Here is a 24,359-nt window from a genome sequence, read left to right on the forward strand (position 1 = left end):
AACAACACTTGTGAAGTAACAGCGGATATTTGGGCTGGCTGTGGCTCGGAAGATCCAGTGGTTCGTCCACTAGGATTTACAGTTTGATTCCTGACTCCTCCAATTCACATGTCAGTGTCCTTGGATGATAAGTGAACCCCAAATTGTTTCTGAGGACTGTGCTATCATTGTGTGAATGTGAGCGTGCATGAGGTAGTGTTGCAAAACCCTTTGAGAAGATGGAAGACTAGAAAAGCAGTCCTTTTTTTATTTCACCTTTACGTGGCTCTGATAAATCAGGCATCCTCAGGAAGATGTATTGAACATGTTGTTTGGTTTTGGTGTCTTCAGCGGGTTTGTGAGCACTGACCTGCCATTTCTACTCCTCTTGTCTCCCTTCTCCTCTTCTTCCTCCTCCCAGTCAGAAGTGTTGAGGAAGTCAAAGCTGCCCAGAGCTGTTTCCACTGTGAGGCTGACCACGCTGGGTGAACGGCTGTGCTTACCACCCTAAACACACACACACACACACACAAACACACGCAGTCAAACCTTAGTCAACAAGCCAAGTATGTGTTAAGATACACATAAGAATACAGATAGATATGTGCCTGTCTGTGCACACCACCGATTGTAAACAGGAAGTGAAGGTCGCCCTCAGGTGAAACGTGACATAATTGCAATAGTGGCTTAAACTTGAGTCTTTCAAATGTCCAGCAGGGGGCCACACCACTGGTCAGTAAAAAGAAGTGTGATTGTAGAAGTCTATGAGAAAAACAACCTATTTCTCAGTGCGTTTATTACCTCAATAATAATGTCCCTAAAGGTTCTTCAATGCAGCATGATGTTCATTTTGTAAATGATGGTCCCACTTAAAGTGAAATACACAATAAAGCAGGGTGTGCTTTAGGGCGTGGCTACTAGCGATTGACAAGTCACTACCATGGTGACCTCAGAAATGTGTTGATGGTTGTACTAAAAGACACTTTGATGAGTCGGCTGTTCATTTGAGATGGGAAGATGCTTTTTTTTGTTAACCAGAAACAGATGTTACAGAGCTTTCTTCAAAGCCACCAGACTCCATTGACAAAAACAGAAATGCAGAACACAGGAGGTACTGGTCTATCGCTGCCTCCACCTGCAAATTTGTTTGTTAGAAAAATATCGTGTGGGATCTGAATCAATCTCGGAACCCATCAGCTGTAGTCTAACTACGATATAGCCTCTGGGGACAACGGTGAACACTTCGGGCATGTCCGATTTTAGCCGGCGGTTAGCGATAAGGCCTTCCAGCAAAGACTTCCTTTTCCGTGCGCTGCATTGTTTACAGTCCAGTTAGCAACTTGAGAAGCAACTGTGTCAGTTCTTGGTTCATTAAATCCCCCAGAGCAGCGCCGTTCATCTGTTTCTGGTGAGTCTCAGTTTCTTTGTAAAAATGTTACGCAGAGGCTGCCCTCTGGCTAACTACGGCGATATGAACCCGTTTTTCTTGTGATTGACTTTAATTAACGGGTCTTAACTTCATGATCATGATTCAGATTAGTAAAAAGTAAAAATGAAGCGTTATCAGAGTCTGTCCTCAAGAGGAGAAGAAAACTACTTTTAAAATGCTCGTTTGTTGAACGGAGGTCTGGTCGATCATTTCTGACGCATTCGAGGAAGTCGGGAAATCTGAACACTAAACAGCTTTTGTGAAACAGTGTCAAGGGAATTAATCTTAATCTTAATGAATTTTTATTTTAAATTTTTGATCTAGAGCAGATTGTTAGCTGTTAGCATGCAAATGTCTGTTTATAGAGATTAATAAGAAGCTAAACGGTCGTCAGACAGCTGCTGATGGGAGTCGGGATGTCATTTCTTTCTGCTTTTGCTCTCCACACGGACTGTTTTTCCTGCATACGCCGCAGCCTGCTGATACGTGATTGGTCAATATTACTTGGACTACAAACAGAAACCTGAACACTTCCTGAACTAAAGATCCACACCCCTGCCTAAATAGAGATTAGATCTGAATTAACCCTTTAAACCACCAAATTCACAATGCAAAGTGAAATTAAACGTGCCTTTGAAAATGGCAAAATAATGGCTGCTTATGGGTTCAAAAAAAGCACGACATTTAAAAAAGCAAAGAAAGCACTTTAAGTGAACATACTTATATATTATCCACATTTGACCTCAAGAATGTGTTTGCAGCCATAACATCCCTTTTCAATAGATGAATAGAAATACTACTTTAATATCTGTTTAAACAAACTAACAGTACTTTGTCTTGCACACAGTTTTTTTGCTTCTCAAACCTCTGGATCTTAATTTTCTCTTTGCTCACACACGCCCCATCCTCACCTTTAGTGTAACCTGTAGCAGCTTCAGCTCTTGCTCCAGTATTTGCAGCTCAGGGAACTGTCCTCTATAATCATCCAGAGAGGAAACAACAGCTGCCAGAGCGTCCTCCACCCCGCTGTCCACAGGACCATCACCCTCTCCTGCACCTAGCATCTCCTCCTCCACCGCCACCCTCCGGGCGACATACGTCACATCTGTGCTCTCTGGCAGTGTCTTACACTCTGGCTGTGAGTCTGTGTTGGGTTGTGACGGAGTGTTAGAGTCCTCTCCTCCCGTGCTGGGGGAGGAGGATGTGAGGACAGAGATGGATGATTCTTCTTGATGTTGATCTGCGACATCTTCAGCTAGTGTGCTTTCTTGGACAGCACCGAGCGTTTTTGGCGACAGGTCGGCATCTGTGGCTGAAGAGCCGAGCAGGTCCGGAGTTCTGCTGTTCACCTCCATCTCTATGTCATTGACGGAGAGCGCAGAGGCCACTGACATTGCCTCCCCTGATTCTCCGACTGACCTGTCCGTCAACACGATACCATCAGCACTGCTTTCACTGATGTGGCTCAGAGAGCGCGAGTAGTTGCGTGAGGTGAGGCTGATTGCTGCCACTATATCTGCTGCTGCATCTTCCTCCTCACTTTCTGGTTTTGTCCTCACAGTGACTGTCCCCTTCTCCTCTCCCCTGTTAATCCACATACATATTAAGGTTAATAAATATTCAGTCAATAAACATCATTTAGAAAAATGTAATCTGTGATAACTGTTGAGTAAAAAGGCACAAGCATTACCTGTTACTGTCTGTGTGATGTTTGCTGGAAATCTCGCAGGTGGCACTGACTCTGTTGGCTGAGTTTGGAGTTGAGGAGGAGGCGTCCCGCGGGCAGAATGAGATGTCAGGCTGCGGGTAGGAACTTGCTGTTACAGCTGGCTGGATCTCTGGTGTCACCACTACCGCCTGGAGAGCGAGAGAGACATGGACACATCCAATAGGTAAGGTGTATTGAGGATTGAAGATGCATCAGTAGTGTTGAGTATTTTCAAAACAAAATAAATTGGAAAAAGATTTAGAACACATGTTAAGTGTAATGTGGAGAGAGGACCATAGACTGTATGAATAATGAGCAGTGAACCAACTGCCCATTTAAAGCGTTGAGTTCGGCATGATGGTTTTCGGGAACCAAAAAAGACCTCGTAGGATGAAAGGGTGGCGCTGACAGGAGCAGTGGGATGGCAAACTCCAAGTTATTAAACCTATACAGTCCAATCTGCCCCTGATAGTTACCGCACCCCTAATTACTCATAACACTATGCCTTACATAATTTAAATGTGTGAGTAGCCTACTAAAAAAACTAAATAAGAACAGCAAAATTAGCTGTGGAGATCAAAAACTTTAATTGTACCAGGCTCAAAACATGTTTACTTCTGCTGTGAAGTTGGGCCTTTTTTCATGGGGTCAAACAGGGAAGTCATTTGCTTTTTGGGTCACTAGAGGTTGCCGCTTGGGGAAGACATAAATTGATGTGTAAATGATAAGAAACCCCTTAAAATCTTTGTATAGAGGAGGGAAGGACGGCTGAGACGGCAGATAGATGCACACAGCAACTTTTAGTTACAATCTGATCGCAAGGAATGAAAATCTCGATCTTTAAAGTACTCTGGTTTAGTTTCTGTCCGCCACTACTTGTTAACCTTAAAGCCCGGCTCCAGTCATGACATATAAAATGCTCTGTTTGAAATAATAAATTGTGTCTGATATGTTTTTTCTGCAAAATATTGTAAAAATCGTCCCAAGCCATTTCCTCCTTCTCCCTCATCAAAAATTCACGAATCTGCATAGTCCCCGCCCACTATGCAAATTTCCAACCGCCCCCTCCATCGCAAAAAACAAAACACGTCTCTGCGATCGTTTAGTGGCAACTTGTTGAAACGTAGCTAGCTTGAAATCTAGTAATAAGTAGTAGTAACATTTGCAAAAATTATGATGACGGTTACAGCTGGCTCGGCATCGCCGAAATGGTTGCCATGGGTTACACATAATGATATGCACAGCGTCACCGCGTCCATTAACGGGATTGGCTCCTTAGGTTTGTGACATCCAGCTTCTTGCATGGCTGTTGAAAGCAGACGAGGACTAGAGTAAACCTCACTGAGCTGACTTAGCCGCATAGTTTTTTGTGTGTTACCTTTTGATGTGTGTTGTTGCGTAGCCCTCCTACAGATAGCTGCGGACTGGAGGAGTCATCAGAGGATTCAGATGAATTCGACCAGGCTGTTCCGTTCTCCAACTCTTCATGGCGGCGGAGCATGTTCTAAGAGAGAGCAGCAACATTTAAAAACATGTTCATCCATTGACCCAGCATGTCTGTGCAGGGTCTGAGCCTGTAGCAAAGGGTGGCAGATATAAAGGTTACAAAAAAGAGTGCTGGGTTCAGTTCGGTACTAAGACTGGTAAGCACAACGAGACTTAAGGAGGCTGCGGATGATAACTGCACCTGCTGGCTCTAAGAAATAATTCCAGGACAGAACTCCCCTTAAACACACAAATTGGACACAGCATGTCATTTGGTGAGGTTTAGAGGTGTTGGTAGGAGCCCAGTCATGTCCACACAACTCCAGAGCTCAGGTAGCAGTTGATCGATTTGTCTGGTTAAAAATCCCGCCTTTCATGGAGCGTCCATTTACACTCCAACACATATAAAATATGATTACAGAATAAACTGTACAGGAGAGATGTTTTATCTATAATTCCAGGTAAATAAATCTTATTAAACATTCTGGAGACTACTTATGTTAATGAGAAAACTGAAGGCCTTAAGTCCATTCTGGATCAATGCCATAAGCTTCAGCAGAGCAACACTGAACAACACACTGCAGCAACAGTTCAGCTAGCTGCTTCACACAGTTCACACACTTGCCCCCTCTTAATGTCACTGTGTGTGACTCTAAATACAGCCTTAGAATCACGTATACTGTATAAATATATATATAGATATATATAGATATATTTTTATTTCTTTATTTTTTTACAAACGTGTAAAATAGTTAAACAGCTCATCACTTTGTGCATGCTAGAGGTAAATGTAAATGTAAAAGTTTGCAGCTTGTAAGTTACTGTGAATGGTTTAAAAAATGATGAGAGAAAATATGCACCACATGAGCATAATATCAACTGCTATATTGATGGCACTAAAGACGGGGTCAGACTTTTTGGGCAAGTATGTATATTTGTGTTTTGCCGAGAGTTACAGAAGAGACGATTCATTCCAGTTTTATATCCGACTATAAAATGTAGCTTTTATACTGCAGCAAAATAACACATGAAGATAAAACTAAATAGTCTGATGAACTGAGAATCACTGCCTGTTTTATGAATGTGCTAGTTAAACACATGCTGACTCTGATCAACATGTGTGATTGTGATTTAAAGGCCCTGCACACCCACACAGGTGTTTTCTATTAGCCTGATTGATTACACCTCTAATTAGGCAACAGTTTGTGTGAAGCCATGCTGGGATATGTATGATCAATGTCAAAAAACTTGAGTGAGGTGTGAGGTGAGATGTCAGACTGTTGTTAACCACAGAATAAATCAGTTGTAATAAGTGGGTGTCAGTGTCATGAAGTCTCTTCAGTTTGATTGACAGCCTTTGCTCTGTTACTCTGCCGTTTACTGTAACTGTGCTGGTGAGCAAGCAGACGAATGCAGGCTGACAGAGACATTTCAAATGACTGTATGTGCAATTACATTGCATACACTGACACCCAGCCATGCAGCTCAGACATCAGATACAGATCCTCTAGGCTGGATCGAGACATCTCTACGGGTGAGTGAACCTCTGGTTCCCAAAGTCAAGTAGAGCAAAAGTTCGAAGGGGCAACAAACAGTTCTTTAAACTTTCACAAGGATGGCAGACTTAAAGTCCTGTCTCGGTTTTGTGTGGACTTTCTACAGTTAGTCCCCTATAGGCCAGTGGAGAGTCGTTTGTGTGCAGACTTTCAGTTTGACCAGCTGTTTGGAAACCTCACATACACATCTATTAACCTCATGCTGCCTACTCAAACAAAGGGAGACTACTGTTCTAGGTGTCTAGGTTTCTATTCCGTCCTTCTACTCACTACTGTCACTACCAGTAGTAGTACCAGACTTACTGCAGTGGGGGGCTGTCTCGCTGGTGAGTTGTCACTACAGGAACAGCTCTGGCTAAGTGTGTCTCTGAAGATGTCGAGCAGCGGCCAGTGCTGCCGCCTGGTCAGACTCCGAGGCAACGACTGCACGTCAGAGCGGCAGCAGGTGGAACAGAAGGCAACGGGGCAGTTAGGAGGTGGTGCTTGTTGGCTGAACTCAAATGTTCCCTGTACAATCCCTGCATTCACATCCTCCTTGGATGGTTCTATTTCCTGAGGTGGGAAGTCTTTCTTCCAACTTCAGTGTGTTTAAGAGCACTCAATGGTTATGTGTAAACTACATGGACGCTACAAAGAAGATGTGTTGTATTTTATTGCTCAAAAGTAACACTTTCAACCTATTACAACTTTACAAATGTGAGAAAAATGTATATGTATATGCTCTACAGATTCTGCATATATGTGCAAAATAGGGGTCGTAATGGATTGCAAGATTGATGACGTCAAGTCTGTCTGTTGGCAGGTGGTTTATCAAAATTTTCTCAGACTTTCAGTTGGCCTTTAAAATTCTCCAAGTGGGAAACTAATTTATCCAAATTCTCCAACATGAATGAATGCAGGTTCTTTCCTGTTCTCTGATAGTACACAATGCCTGTCCTGGTGTTTTCAGGCCGATAACCTTTTATAAAAATCTGCAAAAACTCTGCTAAAAGTTCAGAAACAAACCGGATGCATTAGAGTGTAGGATCAAAAGAGGTCCGCTCATTCCTTAGTTGTTGGAAACTCTCATTTAGGTGTAAGGTAAGGGTATAAATATATGCCCTATCAATACCTTTACATATATTAATATTCCAGCTACTTACAGCTATCAGTGACTTCCACTGTCACTCTTTTGAAAGGTATCAGTCAAACAAAAACAGGCAGCTAGAATAAGGAAGCACTCACATAGAAGGCTTGTTCACGTAAGGACGGCGTGTCCGGTGGACTCTGGTTGAAGATTGTTGAGAATCTCTTGTTGACACTTGGAGCTTTGTTGACGGTGCTGGCAACTGAACTCTGGTCGTCTTTATCGAACGGACTGAGAGAGGGGCGAGAGGAATGGAGGAAGAGGGAGAAATATAAACATTCAATACAATATTTTGTCAATGTTCTTTAACACTTTACTGATTAAATGAACAAACGGAACAATAACATAAAGATCAGTATCATTTGGAATACAATGATTACTCGATAAATTAGTCCAGATACAGGATTGTATAATCAGATAAAGATGATAAACTTTAGACATTTTTACTTGATATTAATACGTCTAACAGACTTTCACACAGGGAAACTAAATGTGACATCAGCCAGTCTGCAGTTTTTGGTTTATACATCATAGTACACATCCATTTGCTGCTGTTAAGCGTAGTTTGAGCTACTGTAAAGACAGTGGATGTCCTCTAAAAAGAGAGAAGAAAAAATGAGCGGGACCAAGATGCAAAGAAGAAACAATGAAAAGCTAATAAATCCTAAACTAAAAACAAGTTGAGCTCACAAGCTCAGCCTCTTTCAAGCTGCTTTATCCTGATCAATATAAAAAAATGCCTTAAAAATTGCCAAGTTTATCTGATTTAGTAATTTTAGGATACACATTTATGCACAACTTACTTCCAGGTGACCTCCAGGCTCAGCTTGATGGTCCCGAGGTCGTTAATGTCCACAGCGACCGTCTGCGGCAGGGCAGCAAACAGGTCCTTAGTCTCACAGGAGACGCTTCCTACCACCACGTGATTAGCCAAGCTCTTCAGTTCTGTCACCTAGGAGACCACATAAATATAGTTTAATTATAAACTGTCAAACTACAGTAGAGGTGATAATATTATTGTCCCCGCTGTGGGGTAGAAGGCGTGTGGGGGGGACTGACCTTAACAGAGAGGAAGTCACTGATGAGCGGCAGGAACACCATCTCTTCACTGTCCCACACCTGTTTGCCGTTAATCTCTATTCTGCCACGCAGCTTCCACCGCTGCCGACCGTACCTCATAAAGATCTACACGCACACACACGCACACAGAGTGCATCAGTCTCAGTTCTGTACGTCAGCAGAGCCATGTGTGTATTTGTGTTCATACTTCTTGTTCGACAGTCATGTCTTGTTTTCTCTTGTTTCTTTTATGAAAACTGGTTTATTTTTGCTAATTTTACAAAGAACTTTAAAGTGTTGTGCCACATATACTCACCTCATACTGGTCACCAGCACACAATCTAGCAAATCCAGCCAGACCTGAAAGACAAGCAGAGACAGATGCATTGATCAGCGTCACGAAACCACCGCAGGGACTGGCTTTACTTCTCTTGTGTGTGGTGAGCACATACAGGGGCAATTTTCACCCCCAGCTTAGCATTAATAACACTTACATTTACTTACTGTTTTTGGCACGTGACGTCTGTGCATATGTGGATATCTTGATTTTTAATTTTTATAAAATAATCATTTTTGCTTGACTAAAAGATGTAAAAACGGTGACTTAAAAGTGTAGGCCTATTTATTTTTATTTATTTGTTTTATTTAAAAGGGACCATGCACAGTTTAAAACAAGAATGTCACCATTTGATGCACCGTACCAGATTATAGCTTTAAGCTAATTCCCATCTGTAGTCCCTTGAGAATTAATATGATGACAGAAAACTCCACTGAGAATAAAACAAAATTGGTTGTTGTAATGTCATGTATGTAATATAGTTACTGACACTCTGTAAGGAAACACATTTTTGGGCAACATCTGTTTACATTTTTGCTAATAGGTGGCATAAAAGTGCATCAAATAATCACCAGCAGTTCCTGTTCCTACCCATATGTGTACAGCCCTTTATCACAGAAGTGCTTTGATGCTGATTAAAATTTAAAAACAAGATTATTATACGCAGTAGCAGTCACATACTGAGACTAAATGGCTAATAACAATGCATTGATTTAGAGAAGCATAATGATAATAATGCATCTCTGTCTCGCCTGCATCAGCTCGTCTTTTAACTGGTAAACGTAAACGTGAGCACATCTCCTCTATCCTGACTTCTCTTTACTGGCTCCCTGTGCATTTTAAGATTGATTTTAAGATTGTATTATTAACTTTTAAATTGTTAAATGGGCTTGCTCAAACCAATTTTTCCTTTTAATAAACTTTTTATCATGGTAAATGGACTGTACTTATATAGCGCTTTTCTAGTCTTTGCGACCACTACATATCACATTCACCCATTCACACACACATTCATGCACTGATGGCCGAAGCTGCTACGTAAAGTGCCCAACTGTCAATCAGATATCACATTCATACCCGTTGGCTATGCCAGGGTTCAGTGTCTTGCCCAAGGACACTTGAACATGTAGCCTGAGGGAGCTGGGGATCGAACCCTCCGATTGAAAGACGACCGACTCTACCACTGAGCCACAGACCACTTGCTTCTGTCTGTCCCAAGGTCAAAGTTGAAGCTCAGGGGTGACCGAGCCTTTTCAGTTGCAGTCTAAAGCTCTGCCTCCACATGTCCGGCTGTTCCCCACATTGCCTGTCTTTAAATCAAACCTCGAAACGCACTTTTATTCCTGGTTTTTGGCTCTGTATGAGAGTTACTTTTTTATTCCTTTTCCTTTCCGAATTGGTCTTTTTACTATTTTACCCTCCTGTTGTTTTATTGTGTTGTTTTTATGGCTTTTATGTTTGATTGAACAGCAGTTGTTTTTTAAACATGCTTTATTAAAAAAATGGCACAGCAAGAATTGATGATAAATATATTTTATTTTCCTGGAATGTACCATGTAGTGGTGAGTGTCTTTTGTTGCTGCACAGCTAAGGAAAGGCAAAACAAATAATGTGTGGTTAACTCACCACATTTCCCTCTTACCTTTCATCTTAATATGAAACTCTCCCAGCTGGTTCTCCAGCTCACTCTCCAGCACACACATGTTCTAGAAAAGAGAAGAGAGGGACGCTTTCATTCATTCATTCATTTCTACTACACAGGTCTGAACTACAGAGCTGTTATTTACATGGAGATTGTTGTTGGTGTCATCCTTTTTAAATGGATCATGAATAAAAACATACACAAACACAAAACACAAAAATATTTTTGCAGCTCACAGCTCAGACGTCAGTCGTTGATGTCATCATGTTGTTCATATTGATGACACCAGTACATAACATTATGTGCGGTGACAAAGGTGTTAATAATGCGCATGTTGCAGGACACGTGTGATCATGTTTAATTGTATCTAAAATAAAACTGCTAGAGAAAAATTGACATAACTTACATGACTTTAGGCTGCTGAGATTTTACACATTTGTTAGAAATTTTAAGATGCTCAAAGAAATGAAATTATTTTAAGCACAATGTAAATAATGTAAGCACTGTATTTCTAGACCCGATGAAACTATCAAAACCCAAAATCAAATTAAACATTGCTCAAGAACTTCTAAATTCAAAACTGTTTTCGGTCAACATGTTTTCAGTGCTTATGAGCAAAGTGATGAAAAATCCTCAGATGTATTTTTAGCTGACCACCGGGGTCAGCCCTACACATGGGTCTGTATGTGACTGACTGACTGACTGACTGAACTTTCACAGCCGTAGAGAGAGAGATGCGACATCGATATGGCGGATCATGGAGCATATTGGATCTCCACTGACGCGACTCTCTGTCTATACGGCTCTGGATACTTTGTTCGGGGAGTAGGCAGGGCTGCTCCTCCGCTGCTCATCCGCTGTCCTCACCTAATTCTGCAACGCGCACCTGCTTTCAAACATGTTGTCATCGGCCTCATAAGGACAGTCCTTGTAACACATTGCCTACAAAAGCGCACATTGACCTGACGCGGTCAGCCACATACTAGGTTTTTACCTCGTCTATTTTAAATTTTTCTGCAATTATGTTTTTTTTTTACTTACATAACCTTTTAGCCTAGGTCGTTTAATGGAAAGTAAACGACTGGAAATATTCCAAGAAATTACATCACAATAAGCACAGATACCAAAGTAGGCACTGGTGGACCTTTTTTAAATGTATTTAATTCACCACTACTTTCTCATGCATTGGCCCCATTCTCCAACAAAGACCACTACACATCTGTTCAAACTTTATCCACTTTTTCACCTTGACCTATCACCCCTCTGTCTTCTTCTTACCTCTGTGTACTCTTTGTATCCTTTATTGGCCTCTGTTAAACTCTCCTTGGCCTCCTTGCTGACGGGAGAGGCCGTGTACGCCTTCACCATCTTGTTGGCTCCATCCCTGAGTCTCCTCTGCAGGCAGTACGCTTCATATAACTCATCAATCTGGGAAAACACAAGGAAAGAGTTATATATATATATTTAATTATTCTCTCCTTTGAAAATAAGAAGGCAGCTTCAGAGCATGTGGAACGCTAAAAATGTAAGTTAGTGCGAAACAGGAAGTGGACAGGAAGCAGGTCAATCAGTGAGTCAGGAAGTCCTGTCTGCATTATGTTTGCTTTTAACACCACTGCCACTGGATACAAGCTATGGCTCATTCTAAAACACATACTTTCGATGTATTTCATGTTGAGGTAAAAAGTGAACTCGACATACAATCTATCAAACAGCTAAAACTGTACATGAATTTTGCAGTTAGAGCCTTTTCCTCATTTGTTTCCAAACGTGAACACTGTTTCCAACCTGAAATCAATACAGAACAAACTGAGCCGTAACCACCCTGAAGCAGAAATGAACCGGCACCAGAACATACACTGTTGACGTGAACATGGAGTGTACCACAGCATTACTCTCCAGCCACAGCTGCTGCTGCTTGTTGCATTGTTATTAGGCGTCTGTGCCGGCCGTGGACTGGCCATAACAAACACCATGTTTGAGCACAGAACGATTTGTATGATACTTGGTATCAGAAAACTTTAGAACACAAAGATGGATCATTGACATTGTTGTTGTATCTTCAAATTGGCGGCTGTATGTCTTGGAAACTCTTGAAGAAAGAAGTGGAGCTGTCATCTGATTTCCACCTGGTTATAATCCTGGTTATAGTTTGGATCAGACGCATTAGCACTGATTGGAACTTTATTAAATCAACGAACACATCCTACACTAAGGAGGAAAAGTGTGAAGACTTGGAAATGACCTCATCCGTATCCCTGACAAAGGTGTGGATCTAATCCTGAGGTGTATTAGTTTCATGGACACAAATGCTATTAAAAACCGTATCCACTGAGGGGTCCTGCAGGAGTATGGGTTATAGGGGCCATTGCTACGAGCTTCCTGGTTCTTATGTAACCAGATTTTTCAGTGGGGTTGTGCCTTGTCTCTGATTCTGTTCATGGTTTATCATTAGGATCTCATGATGCAATAACAAGGAGGGAGGGTCCGATTTGGGGACCACAGAACCTCTTCTCTGCTCTTTGCAGATGATGTGTTTCGGCTGGATTCATCACGCCGTCATTACCTACTGGGGCAGTTTTGAGTTAAGAGTCAGCATCTTAAAGTCTGGCTGCATGGTTATCTGCTATGAAACAGAGGACTGCTCCCTCCAAGTAAGTTGCTGCTGCCAGTGAGTGTCTTATGCTCCTTTTCATGAGTGAGGGTAAAACAGAAAGGGCATTCATCAGGCACGTTTGTGGAAAATCGGCAGTAATGAGGGTGTGTACTGAAGCTTAAAAGATTTTGTAGACCTTCATCATCACTAGCTTTCAAATTATGACCACTAAATTACATCACCAGTCAGTCTTGATGTTAATCAACCAGAAGCCACAGCAAGATAATCTTAACCACGATAGCGATCATGATAATCTTACCTTGCTGAGGTGAAACTCCAGCCGTCGTATGTACCTCTCAGTCACCTTCACTTGCTGTTAGAGGGAGCACAGAGTCTCATTAGGTCCTATGAGTCAACACAAACTGAACTACTTTCAGGCCAGGTCAGACTCAGCACAACAAATAAAAGAAACACTAAAGTTTCATACAGTGTAAATAGACACATTATAAACATAAGACAATGATTGATGCCCACAAAACAAACAATACAACACATGTATGTGACCCTTGTTAATGTTTTAAACTGCTTTTAAGCTGAAGTCTCATTTCCTACAAAATACTTCAAATTAAAAGCCTTACAGGAAAGGGAGGGATTATACTCACAAGCTGATTGAAGGCTGTTAATTTGAAGCAAGTTATGATTTAGACCCTTACTTATGTACCCCCCTAAGAATCAGTAAAGGCTTACCTTGTCCAGTTCATACAGGAAACCCTACAGATACAGAAACATTATGTCTTCAGTATGTTTCACATTTTCATGTAAGTGGAAGCACAATAAGATGTACATTCTTCATGAAATGAAATATTTTCCATTATGAACATTTTTAATTTACAAACTAAAGTACAAAATGAAAACTAACAAATATTATTTTCAGCTAGTAAATAGGCTAAAATTTGCTGAATAATATGTGAAGCCCTGTGGGACGGGCTGAAAGGAATCATTGAAAACATTACACTGTGAGAACCCACCAGTCTGGAGTTCCTCTTTGATTCTTTCATCTGTCTGCTGAGGCCGTCCAAGTCTGTTTGATAAACCTGCAGGTAAGACCTGAGGGAAAACACACACACACACACACACACACACGGATAATGAGATTTTGAGACAATGATCTCGCCCTCTGCCTAACCTGACCGTCTCTCACTTAAATCAGAGCCAAGTCAGTTGCACGTCTCACCTCACAGTGTCTGGTTTTAATCCCAACAGTCGATCTTAGAAATAGTTTGACATAAAGAAAAAATGTTCAACAAATGAGAAACAACATTATTAATTTTGTGCTTTACAGGTGTTGGTAAGAGGATTTTATTCTCTTGGGACGGAACCAGGCTACTGCTCATTTGTCACTTGGCTAAGCTAAGCTAACCACCAGCTGTCTGTAGCTCCATGTTTCACCTCCAGATATACAAGTGGTACTGAGAAATTTGTATTTTTGTGTAGAGTATTATATTAAATATCAAAGCAATTCCCTGTTTTGTTGAGATGTTGGAAAATGTTATGACTTAGTTTTCTCCACACCAGCTTTATTTCATCCCATGAAATTACTCTTATACACTGAAATGGTAATAAAATGAAGGAGCTCAACATTACTGAGTAGGAGTCACTGTGGCATCCTGAAAGATAATGAGCTCCAAGTTATTATTTGTATGAAAGAGCAGCGACGTGTGTTGTGAGTCCACTCACTGAAGGCCTTTCTTCAGAGCCTCGTAGACCTGGTCCAGTCGCTCTGGCTGAGGAACTTTGGGTGGTGGGTTGGACTTGTTGGACGTGTTGAACATCCTGCTGGCTCTGCTGGGCTTCCTGCTCAGACCTGGAGTGCTGAACACTGAGAGGTTCCTGCAAACATCAGGCGAGCATCAGTTATTATAACACAATTCTTTTTATATTACAACAAAATATTTTCATATAATACTGGTGTTTGTTCTTGTTATGTCTTGCAACCAAATTGGTTTGGTTATCATCATAATTTATTCATTTAAAACACATTGAGGGAGAGACCTTATTAACCATGGTGTGCCGGTAATCGACAACAATAGAGTGGAAACAACTGAGATTAATATGCAAAGCTGGTGTGTAGCAATGAAGCAAGAATAGTTAAACAAGTTAAAAACAAGGTAAAATTCATAATGAGAAAAGGTTAAGATGCAGATTACTAACAAAATAAAAGATCAAAAAATAAGAACCATCAAAAGTTTGAAACGATAATTATTACGATCAATATACATTCAAAGAAACAAGGGCTGGAATAGTTCGGAGGATGGGGTGGGTATAGCTAAACAAACATAAATATAAACATCAATGTTCCTGTTGAGGAGGTCATAACTATCTCCAGCAATACATCTGTGGAATGATCAGTTTATCTGAAGATTTAAGACATTAATTGCTGCAAAAATTAATAAAGAAAAACTGCAGTTTCAGTTTTGGAAACAGTCAACAGGTTTTATCTGTAAATCTATTATGTTGCACTCCTTCAATTATGATGTAATCAACAATGTAATTTCACTGGCAGACATAGTTTTGCATTCCTAAACCAACATGTATTTTGTATTTGCAGTGTTTAGGACCAGTTTCAAGTAAACAAGGTGTTTTTGAGGGGCGTTAATGAAAGCTGTATATTAAGAGTTGCTGCTCAAGCATAAAGGCAGAAGTGTGATCGTTGGCATAAAGATGGAAGTTAAAATGTTCGGCTCATTATTTGCTTGTAAAGTGTTATAAAAAGAAAGATTCACAATATAACACGATAAAGTTATATATTGTTATAGAGGGAAGCTATTCTTGTTATAACTGAACAATTTGTAATCATCAAGTTTCTCTGCAGCACGCAAGCTTTAAAAAATCCTCAATCCAAAGGAGGAAGTCCCAATAATTATCTCTCAAACCAAAGGTACAAGTGAAGAATTTGTGGAAACAAAAATGTAAGATGTTTTTCATCAGATCGTCTGATGTCTGAACAGTTCATCCGTATTGGCTCATTTCTGTTTTAAAACACACAGTCAGACTGTCTGTCTTTGGAGCTCCACCTGACAGGATGTCCTGTTAAATTCCCCACAGCATGTATATATGAGTGTGTGTGTGTGTGTGTGAGTGTGTATGTGTGTGTGTGTGTGTGTACCTGTAGGCCTTGTCGTAAGTGTTGACTCCAGTGAAGCTCTGGCTCCTAGTGATGGATCTGGAGGTGAGGCGTCTGGCGGGGCGAACGGACAGCGACATGGTGGAGAGAGTTCGGGATGGACTCCCTGTGAAGAGCACGAGAGGAGATCTATTAATACCCTGAACTGATCAGCCGTGTTTGTCTCTTATCCAACTCGCACAGAAACAGAAACCTATTCCCACCCGGTATTAGTAAGCCATCTGTGCCTGCATATCTTTTTAAGGGGACTTTAGGGAGATGTTTCCCCTCACTGGAAAGTTTAATAATAGACACAAAGAAGAAAAAATGGGAAAAGACAACAAGGAGTGACATCAGCGGGTATAGCAAGTGTTTAAACCGCTCTACTGCCAAGATGCTTCTGTATTTGTAATAAGTTCATTTTATTAGTGTGAAATGTTTTCGATCACCAGAAAAAATCAACACAAGTTAAATAGTTTTATGAAATAATAATATAAAAATAGGGATGACATAACAGGAAAACGACTGAAATGAAGTGAAACAGAAAACTAAACTCATGAAGGAAAGAAAACTTTGTTAGAAATCATGAGGAGTAAAACACCATCCAGTGCAGACTGTTAATGACTGATCGTGTTTAGAAGGATTAGTTATGATCCAACACAATATTTGTGAACACAATAAAACAAAGTAACTGATGAAAGCAGCTGTAGTCCAACACCTCCCTTGTTCTGTGAAATTACAGTTTTTGTAAATGGAGTCTGGTGGATTTGAAGAAAGAGGCATAACCGCTGTTTCTGCTTATAAAGAAGTATCTTACTCCTGAACAGAAAAGGCACATTTCAGTAGGGATTCTTTCTAAAACGTTTTCAGACACTTCAAATAACAATCTGAGGCACACAGAGGCACTTTTAGAGGACGTACTTTTAAGACTGCGGCCATTACAGCCTGTTTAGACGATCAACTAAACCCAAAATATGTAAAAATAAATACCCATGCCCATGTTCAAAAATACCAGAACTACACCTTTATTCTTAAACTTACTGGTATTTCTCAAAATCATAAGAAACATAATACATAGAGTTTATTCCCAGCTGTGAAAAGCACACAATTTCTTTTTCTTTCAGGGAAGGCAAAATTATCAGCTAATTGATAAACCGTTAAATTCATATGGAAAAACTGGTTAGCATTGTTTTGAGGTCATAAATAATATAACTAACTTTAGATTTTTAAAACCACAAATGACCAACTCTCACCAACTCGCTAACTTCCCGCTGGAAACACTAATAAAAAAAAAACACTGTATCATGTGATTAATATGATTGTACACTCCCACACCTCCCCAAATGTGTCTCTCCATTTCACACACTGTCAGCTGTTCAGTGCTGAACAGTACATGAAGTTGCAGTACTTCATATCAGACTTTGTCTCTTCATAGTTTACACAAGGTCAAGTGGATCATCAAGAGCCAGAAAACCGTGCAATGGCAGCTGCTGAGAGTCACATTCACCACTTTAAAGACCTGACCAGCTTAAGCTTAATAGTGTTCATTACATAAATAGAAAAACACTGCTCTGCTGGAGATAACTTGTTGTGCAAAGAGGCACCACTTTGTAATATTGTTCAACTGCAGCAGTGCAGTTCTCAGTCAGTTTGGTGGTTAAATTTCTTAGGTTATACAATAATGGAACACATCATAGATAACTGTGGACTTCAAATGAAGACAAAGTAAAGTATCTTGCACATGACAGAACAAACTGTTTCACACCATGACAATATCAAGGTACAAGCAGGGTGTGCAGACATATTGAAGACATATCCCTGATGTCATTGGGAGAGAGGTGGGGTACACCCTGGACTGATCTCCAGTCAATCACAGGACTGACACTTAAGCCATTTTCCGGCTTAACACCCACTAACACACAACTTTTTTTGCTGAGTGGGAAAGGTTACAGTCGGCATTTAGACCCAGGTCAAATGACTCTGCAGTAGACCCGGGTAATTATCGCCTCGGCTCTGGCATTGATGGGAACACAAAACCTACATAGTGTACAGTGTCTACACACTAATCTCGGCCCCCTTTCCGGCAACATGCTATGCTCAGTCAGTAACTTCTGCAACTCCTCGTCATCTCAGCTACAAAATCCACCCGCGTCAACGTGCTAATTTTGGAGGGAAAGTGCTAATAGATACAGACAACCTTTCACACTCACATTCACACATACAGGCCACCCAGGGTCAGGGAGGGAACCCAAGCATGCACAGGGAGAACATGCAAACTCCACACAGAAAGGTCAACTTCGTCCAAACTGGGGTTCAAACCAGGAACCTTCTAGCTGTGAGGCAACAGCGCTAACCACTGCACCACTGTGCAGCCCAATCATAAATACAAATGCTCCTTTTTCTATTAAACTGATACAGAGATTATGTATTGAGGTGATATATTGTAGGGGCCGCTGCGGCTCAGTGGTAGAGTCGGTCGTCTTTCAATCAGAAGGTCGGAGGTTCGATCCCCAGCTCCCTCAGGCTACATGTCAAAGTGTCCTTGGGCAAGACACTGAACCCCAAATTGCTCCCGGTGGCATAGCTAACGGGTATGAATGTGATAACTGATGGCATCGTAGCAGCCTCTGCCATCAGTGTATAAATGTGTGTGTGAATGGGTGAATGTGAGATGTAGTGTAAAAGCTGCTTTGAGTGGTCGCATAGACTAGAAAAGCGCTATAAGTACTTTAGTGCATGTGACACCAGATAAAACACATCCCAGTGTCGGAATTTATTGAAATGAAAAACTAAACGTGCCAAAATTCAACCCACTAAATGGAACAATGGTATCCACACCAATTTAGTGGTTAAAAAAAACAGCCTTATGGATTGATGTAGGATTCAGGAGGGACATGTTGCAAGTATTGTGTAAAGCATGCAGAACAGCATATAGAGACTGTGAGTTATAGCTGTCTTTAATATATTGTATTTATTGCACTTCATATTGTTATCGCAATATTGAACAATGTTATTGAAAATCGCTGAGTTTTCTCACATCTTGCAGGCCTATCGGGCACTAGCTTATTGAACGGTGCATCCATCACCATGTTGGTTTTTATAGCCAGAAGTGACCATATAAGGGTGAGAGGGCGGACATTAGGGGTGGGAATCACAGGGTAACTCACGATACGATACGCGATACGTGTCCCACTATAACAATAATATCACGATACAACGATTCTGCGATATTGCAAGACAATCATGTCGTGATACATCACGATATCAGATTAAGTTCTTCTTTGGCCAATTCATTTCGGTTCACGTTACCCTCATTCATGTCACAAGCGCCACCATTAGGGGTCATGAAGTAGTAACGCGAGTCAAAATCGCAGGGAAATCTAAATTGTATTGCACAAGTCAGGACTACGATATATTGCCGTATCGATATTTTGTCCCACCCCTAGTGGACATTACTAAACCTCTAACCTAGTTATCGCCACTTGAGCACTGGCTTCACTTTTCAGACCCAGAAGCTACGTCTACTTCTTAAATACAGCTCTTCTCAAATCTCGTTATTTCCATCACCCATTCCATTCTGGTACGACTAGAAGAAGCGCAACAGTATGCGTGTGCTGTTTGGTTTGGTCCACATTATGGGTACATTGTTTTGTTGGCTGGCCTAAAATTTTTAACACACACACAGTCTGTGGTCTGAAGCTGTGATTTGTCGTCACGGCTCAAGCCAGCGGTTAATTTCTGTCAGCTGAGGCAGTGTTTTCCTACGGTGGAATATCCAGTGTCCTGCATCCTGTTTCTTCAAACAGCTGAACGACCTTTGCGAGACGACTGCCAGGCAACCCCCTCCCACAGCACAGGAAATGTCACAATCCTACAGGAAGTCAGAAGCGACTGCCTCTCCTGACAGGAAATTTAACAAAGGGAGATCGTCCTGAGGGCTGCAGTCATCTGGCTGAAGAGAAAAGGTCAGCTCTGCCGGAGTTCAGCTCCGGCACAATGGATGGAAAAAGTACTTTAGGTGTAATTCTTGTTGTGGAAATGGACTGACAACTTTCAAACCCTCCAAAATAATGTTTAACCTGTCTTCTCTGGATAAACAGGAACCAGTTATTTGCTGTTAAAAATAGGGTGAGGTTACTTCCACCCTTGAAAATCATTAGGAATGTGTGAGCGTGTTGCTGTGGGTCTGCGTGGTCAAGCACTTGTTGACTTAACCCAGTTTAAGTCCTCTCACAGATTACAGAGGAGCTGACGGCGAGTGAGAGAGATAAAGGAAGACGACAGAGAAACTGAGCAAGTGGAAAAGTTGGGTAACACTGGGTCCATCACATTCAGGAACTTTCCTCTTTAACTTTCTGATAAATCATCCTGTTGTGTTGTCACAGCAGTTCACCGTCTCTATGAGAACATCTAGATAATGAAGGATCACTTTGAAGTCGAAGCCTGGTTACAGTCAACAGTTTCTGCTCGGTAAGAAGTCTCTATGAAACTGTTTTGTCTAGTCTTTAATGTCTTTTTCAGATGTATGCGGAGGCCATCAAAGCACCAACAGTCGTGTCCACTTTCTAGATAACAAGCACCAAACTACGTAATTCGCACACACAAGGAAAGTAGATGATCTGGAAAGCTAGAAGCAAATATTTTCACCGCTCTACCGTTCCTTCAGAAATATGCTTATACAAACGACGAGATAAAAACAGGTGAATGACATCTGCAATAACGATACACAATTAAAAATCAATACAAATAAGGGACGATTCAAATATATGAAAAAGAAAATATATTGCAATACTTTTTTTTTAAACATCAGAGGGCGCTTTATGATTTGACCCCCCTTGTTCGAAGTCTTTACGTCTCTTGCGTCTGGCCGATCAGAGGATTACAGACATGTGGGCAGTAGAAGACGACAATGGAAAAGACCTTACAGTTTGAGGATGCACCCTCCCGTTTCACTTCGGAGGTGTGGCAGCATTAAGGCTTTCCCAAGTCAGAAAATTAGAAAAGGTGAGAAGATAACGGTCGAGACAAAAACTGTGTGCAAGTATTGCAGGTGGCAGATGAACGTAAAACGGCACCACAGTGAGAAGCTACAGACACCAAGACGCCAAAGTATTGAAAGGGGAAACAACGCTTGGAAGCGGATTTGCAAGCCCCCTAACCCAGACGAATGCACGCTCCAAGGAAATAGCTAAGTGCATTAGTGTTTATGGCAAAAGTTAAGAGACCGTTTTCCCTGGTTGAAAATTAAGGATGCTTTTGATAAACACGTCGGAGCCGAAAAATCGCACTCCATCGCTCCCACATTTGTACACCGTACTCTGTTTCCATGTAAAGCGCTGGCATTACACACTAACTCAAAGGAGGTTCAGACTCTCCGAGATGCAGCATTTCAATCAGAATGGCTATTTAAAAGATATTTTCTTTTCTTTTATTTATATATATAATTATTTTGTTTATTGGTAGATATTTAAGGTTAAGCTTACAAAACTGAGAGGACCAATATTTAAAAAAACAAAGATATTTTCAGGGAAGCTATTTTTAGTTTCACTTTTTAAAAAGTAATTACAGAAAAAAGTTTTTACTGCACAACCTGAAAAAAAAATGTTTTAAATATAACGTAAGAGGAAAATAGATTTTGAAACATTTCTTGTATAAGAATTAAAATAAAAGTATATTAACTCACATTTTGACTTCAATCCCATTTTCTTGAAAAATCGTATCGTGAACCCAGCACCGGTATTTGAAACGTATCATGTGTTGAGTGCATCTTTATCGTTACATCGCTACTGTAGCAATAAGCCCTCATATGGACTGTGTTTGCACCTGATTGACGCACTGATAAGGCTACAGCTGGAATTAAAGACAGGTATTCTCATCTTTGACAAACCTAAATCAATCAGTAAGGAAAATAAAAGTGGTTCTGAACCAGTGTAACTATGATTTTTGCTTTGTGCTAAACAAACATATAAGCGTAGCTGCAAGCCGCCGCGATCACACGACAGTGTCAGGAAACAATGGTAACCACCGCATGGAAACGGGCACGGCTCACTTGAGTACATAAACACTTATTGAGGGAACAGCAATGTTTTGTCACAGTGCGATACATGCAAAGTCAATGTAAAGACCAAAAAGACACATTTGTCAGGTTGCATCAGAAATGATGGATCCAAACTGTTCAAAATCAAGCATTTCAAAAGCTGTACCCTGATGTAGATATTTCAGCGTCCTTCTGAACTGTTTGTTGCTAATAAATCACAGCAAAATCTGTTTATTTTGGGTCCGTACCACTGAAGGAAGCCAGAGATCAGCTGACATGTGACTTGCTAGACACAGTGAAACTTTACAGAAAGAAAAAAGGCCAAGGACACCAACTGATTACATTTATTTGAAAATATAACAACAGGGTCAACTTCTGCATTTCCTCCGTTTTCCCTGTAGTATCCAAAATGTGATGAAACCTTTATATAATTACACCCCTAAACCCTTTCAAAAGCAAACACCAACCTTGATGGGGCTCCATGTCTATGTCAGAGTCCGAGCTCAGACAGGGCAGTGGTAGTCGGCACATTTCTCCCTCTGTCACACCCCACTGTCCCCTCTTCTATGTTATTAAGTTGTGTAAGCGATTTAGCCAATGTAACATTTAGTTAAATGATCCATTTAAACTCCAACCAGCTCATCCAGAAGTCAGTGAAATCCATCAATCTGAAAATGTCCGTCAAACTGTGCTGTGTTCGGTTTTCCCTACCTGATCCAAACAGTGGTCCGGTCCTGCCCAATGACAACAACAGATCCCAGTCACACCATCTCCCGTGCTATTGATGTTCTCATATAATCACTGAGGGACTGTGGCTCGCTGCCCCACACACACACACACACACACACACACACACACGCACAAAAACAGACACACACAGGCCTCCACACGCCTCTGTGGTGAGCCAGTGTGTGACACCACGCCTATTGTTTGATGCTCTCTGGTCTCTCTCTCCCAGACCATTCTGGAAAAACGCTGCCTGGGACCCAAACACACACACACCAAACACACAGACACACACACACCACTTAGTCCATGTTTCCCTAACACTGTTTCTGCCTCACTAGCAGGATAACCTGCAGCGGATGGCGATGTCACTTTGTCAGCACAAGATATCTTATGAAAAACAACCCACGCTGTTATGACAATTCTTGTATACATATGGTCCCTAAGATAAATCATCACACATCACTGAGGTATGTTAAACTAATCATGTGGTAGTCATTCATAAATGGAGAGCCACAAAAAAGCCTAAACAGGAATAATTGTCAAGCTAGCTTAAGTGGAAATATGCTGATGTTTTATTATACAACAGTTATTTCGGACCAAGTAATCTGATTGGACAAGAGGCATTCCACGAGTGCCGATATAGAATGTAACATCACAGGGACTTTTCACTGTGTGTATCACTCCGCCTCAGCCAGGTGTTCTAAATACTGTTATTTAACACTACAGCAGACAGAGTTTGTCTCGATTGATGAAGCTGGTACCTCTGAATCACACACACAGCTTTTTATTACTATTTGCCGCTTGTATAACTGTTTGCAGAAGAGCAATATCACCCGAGAGGGAGTGATGTTGTACTGAATATCAGCTCTGTTGGGATTCGGTCGTAGAAGATAATGCTGATATTCAGTACAACATCACTCCCTCTCGTGTGATATTGCTTAAGTAGCAAAAGTAAGTAGCTCCCTCTGAGAGAAGGCTCCAGTACGCTCAGTGAGCATTCAATATTAGTTGGTGAATTCCAGTGGCTGTAGTTATAATAAAAGCAGCAAACGGAAAAAGTCAGGTGGCTTGGAAGTATAAAGACTGAGAAAGTCAGTGGAAGGAGGAGGTCAGGAGGGTTTGTGTCTCCTTTGACACCAAAAGTCAACGCTGACTTCTTTAAACCAATCCTCAATCTTTTCCGAAACGTAACAACGTACATTTGTTCCTAATACTAATCAAAAGCACCTTTTACACTGCCAGTTCAAGGCGGGATTATAACGCCTCTGTTACGTTCCGTCTTCTATGTAAAACGCACGAAGGCTGAATGATGGGACATCAGTCATTCCGCCTCTGAGCTGACATCAGGGGTAGTAACAGAGGCAAAACGGCGTCTGTGTAAACAGTGGAGCTGGCAGCGGGGAACAGCGCCGTGTGTGTGTATTTTGCGTGCGCTGTTTGTTTAAACCTCGTGCACGTTCTGCTTCCGCAAAGCCGGAACGCTATATGTAAAATAACACACTGGGGCGGCTTT

The 24,359-nt window shown here is 41.2% G+C and overlaps 1 protein-coding gene across 1 annotated transcript in view; it reads right to left on the minus strand.

Moving 5' to 3' along the window:
• The window catches only part of ripor1 (RHO family interacting cell polarization regulator 1), a 36,087-nt gene that overhangs the window by 5,628 nt on the left and 6,100 nt on the right, over positions 1-24,359 (minus strand). Inside the window, exons 2-16 of the mRNA XM_069686348.1 lie at positions 16,084-16,207; positions 14,655-14,807; positions 13,946-14,024; positions 13,665-13,688; positions 13,237-13,290; positions 11,600-11,749; positions 10,322-10,385; positions 8,659-8,702; positions 8,343-8,468; positions 8,087-8,235; positions 7,382-7,514; positions 4,495-4,620; positions 3,099-3,265; positions 2,320-2,992; positions 350-486 (exon numbers count right to left, since the gene is read on the minus strand). Of these exons, the coding sequence (XP_069542449.1) occupies positions 350-486; positions 2,320-2,992; positions 3,099-3,265; positions 4,495-4,620; positions 7,382-7,514; positions 8,087-8,235; positions 8,343-8,468; positions 8,659-8,702; positions 10,322-10,385; positions 11,600-11,749; positions 13,237-13,290; positions 13,665-13,688; positions 13,946-14,024; positions 14,655-14,807; positions 16,084-16,207 (2,203 nt within the window). The remainder of the gene's footprint in view (positions 1-349; positions 487-2,319; positions 2,993-3,098; positions 3,266-4,494; positions 4,621-7,381; positions 7,515-8,086; positions 8,236-8,342; positions 8,469-8,658; positions 8,703-10,321; positions 10,386-11,599; positions 11,750-13,236; positions 13,291-13,664; positions 13,689-13,945; positions 14,025-14,654; positions 14,808-16,083; positions 16,208-24,359) is intronic.

Source organism: Semicossyphus pulcher, unplaced genomic scaffold (assembly GCF_022749685.1).
Source record: "Semicossyphus pulcher isolate SPU_LCO1_2020_fin unplaced genomic scaffold, fSemPul1.0.p SCAF_8, whole genome shotgun sequence".
NCBI classification, from domain to species: domain Eukaryota; kingdom Metazoa; phylum Chordata; class Actinopteri; order Labriformes; family Labridae; genus Semicossyphus; species Semicossyphus pulcher.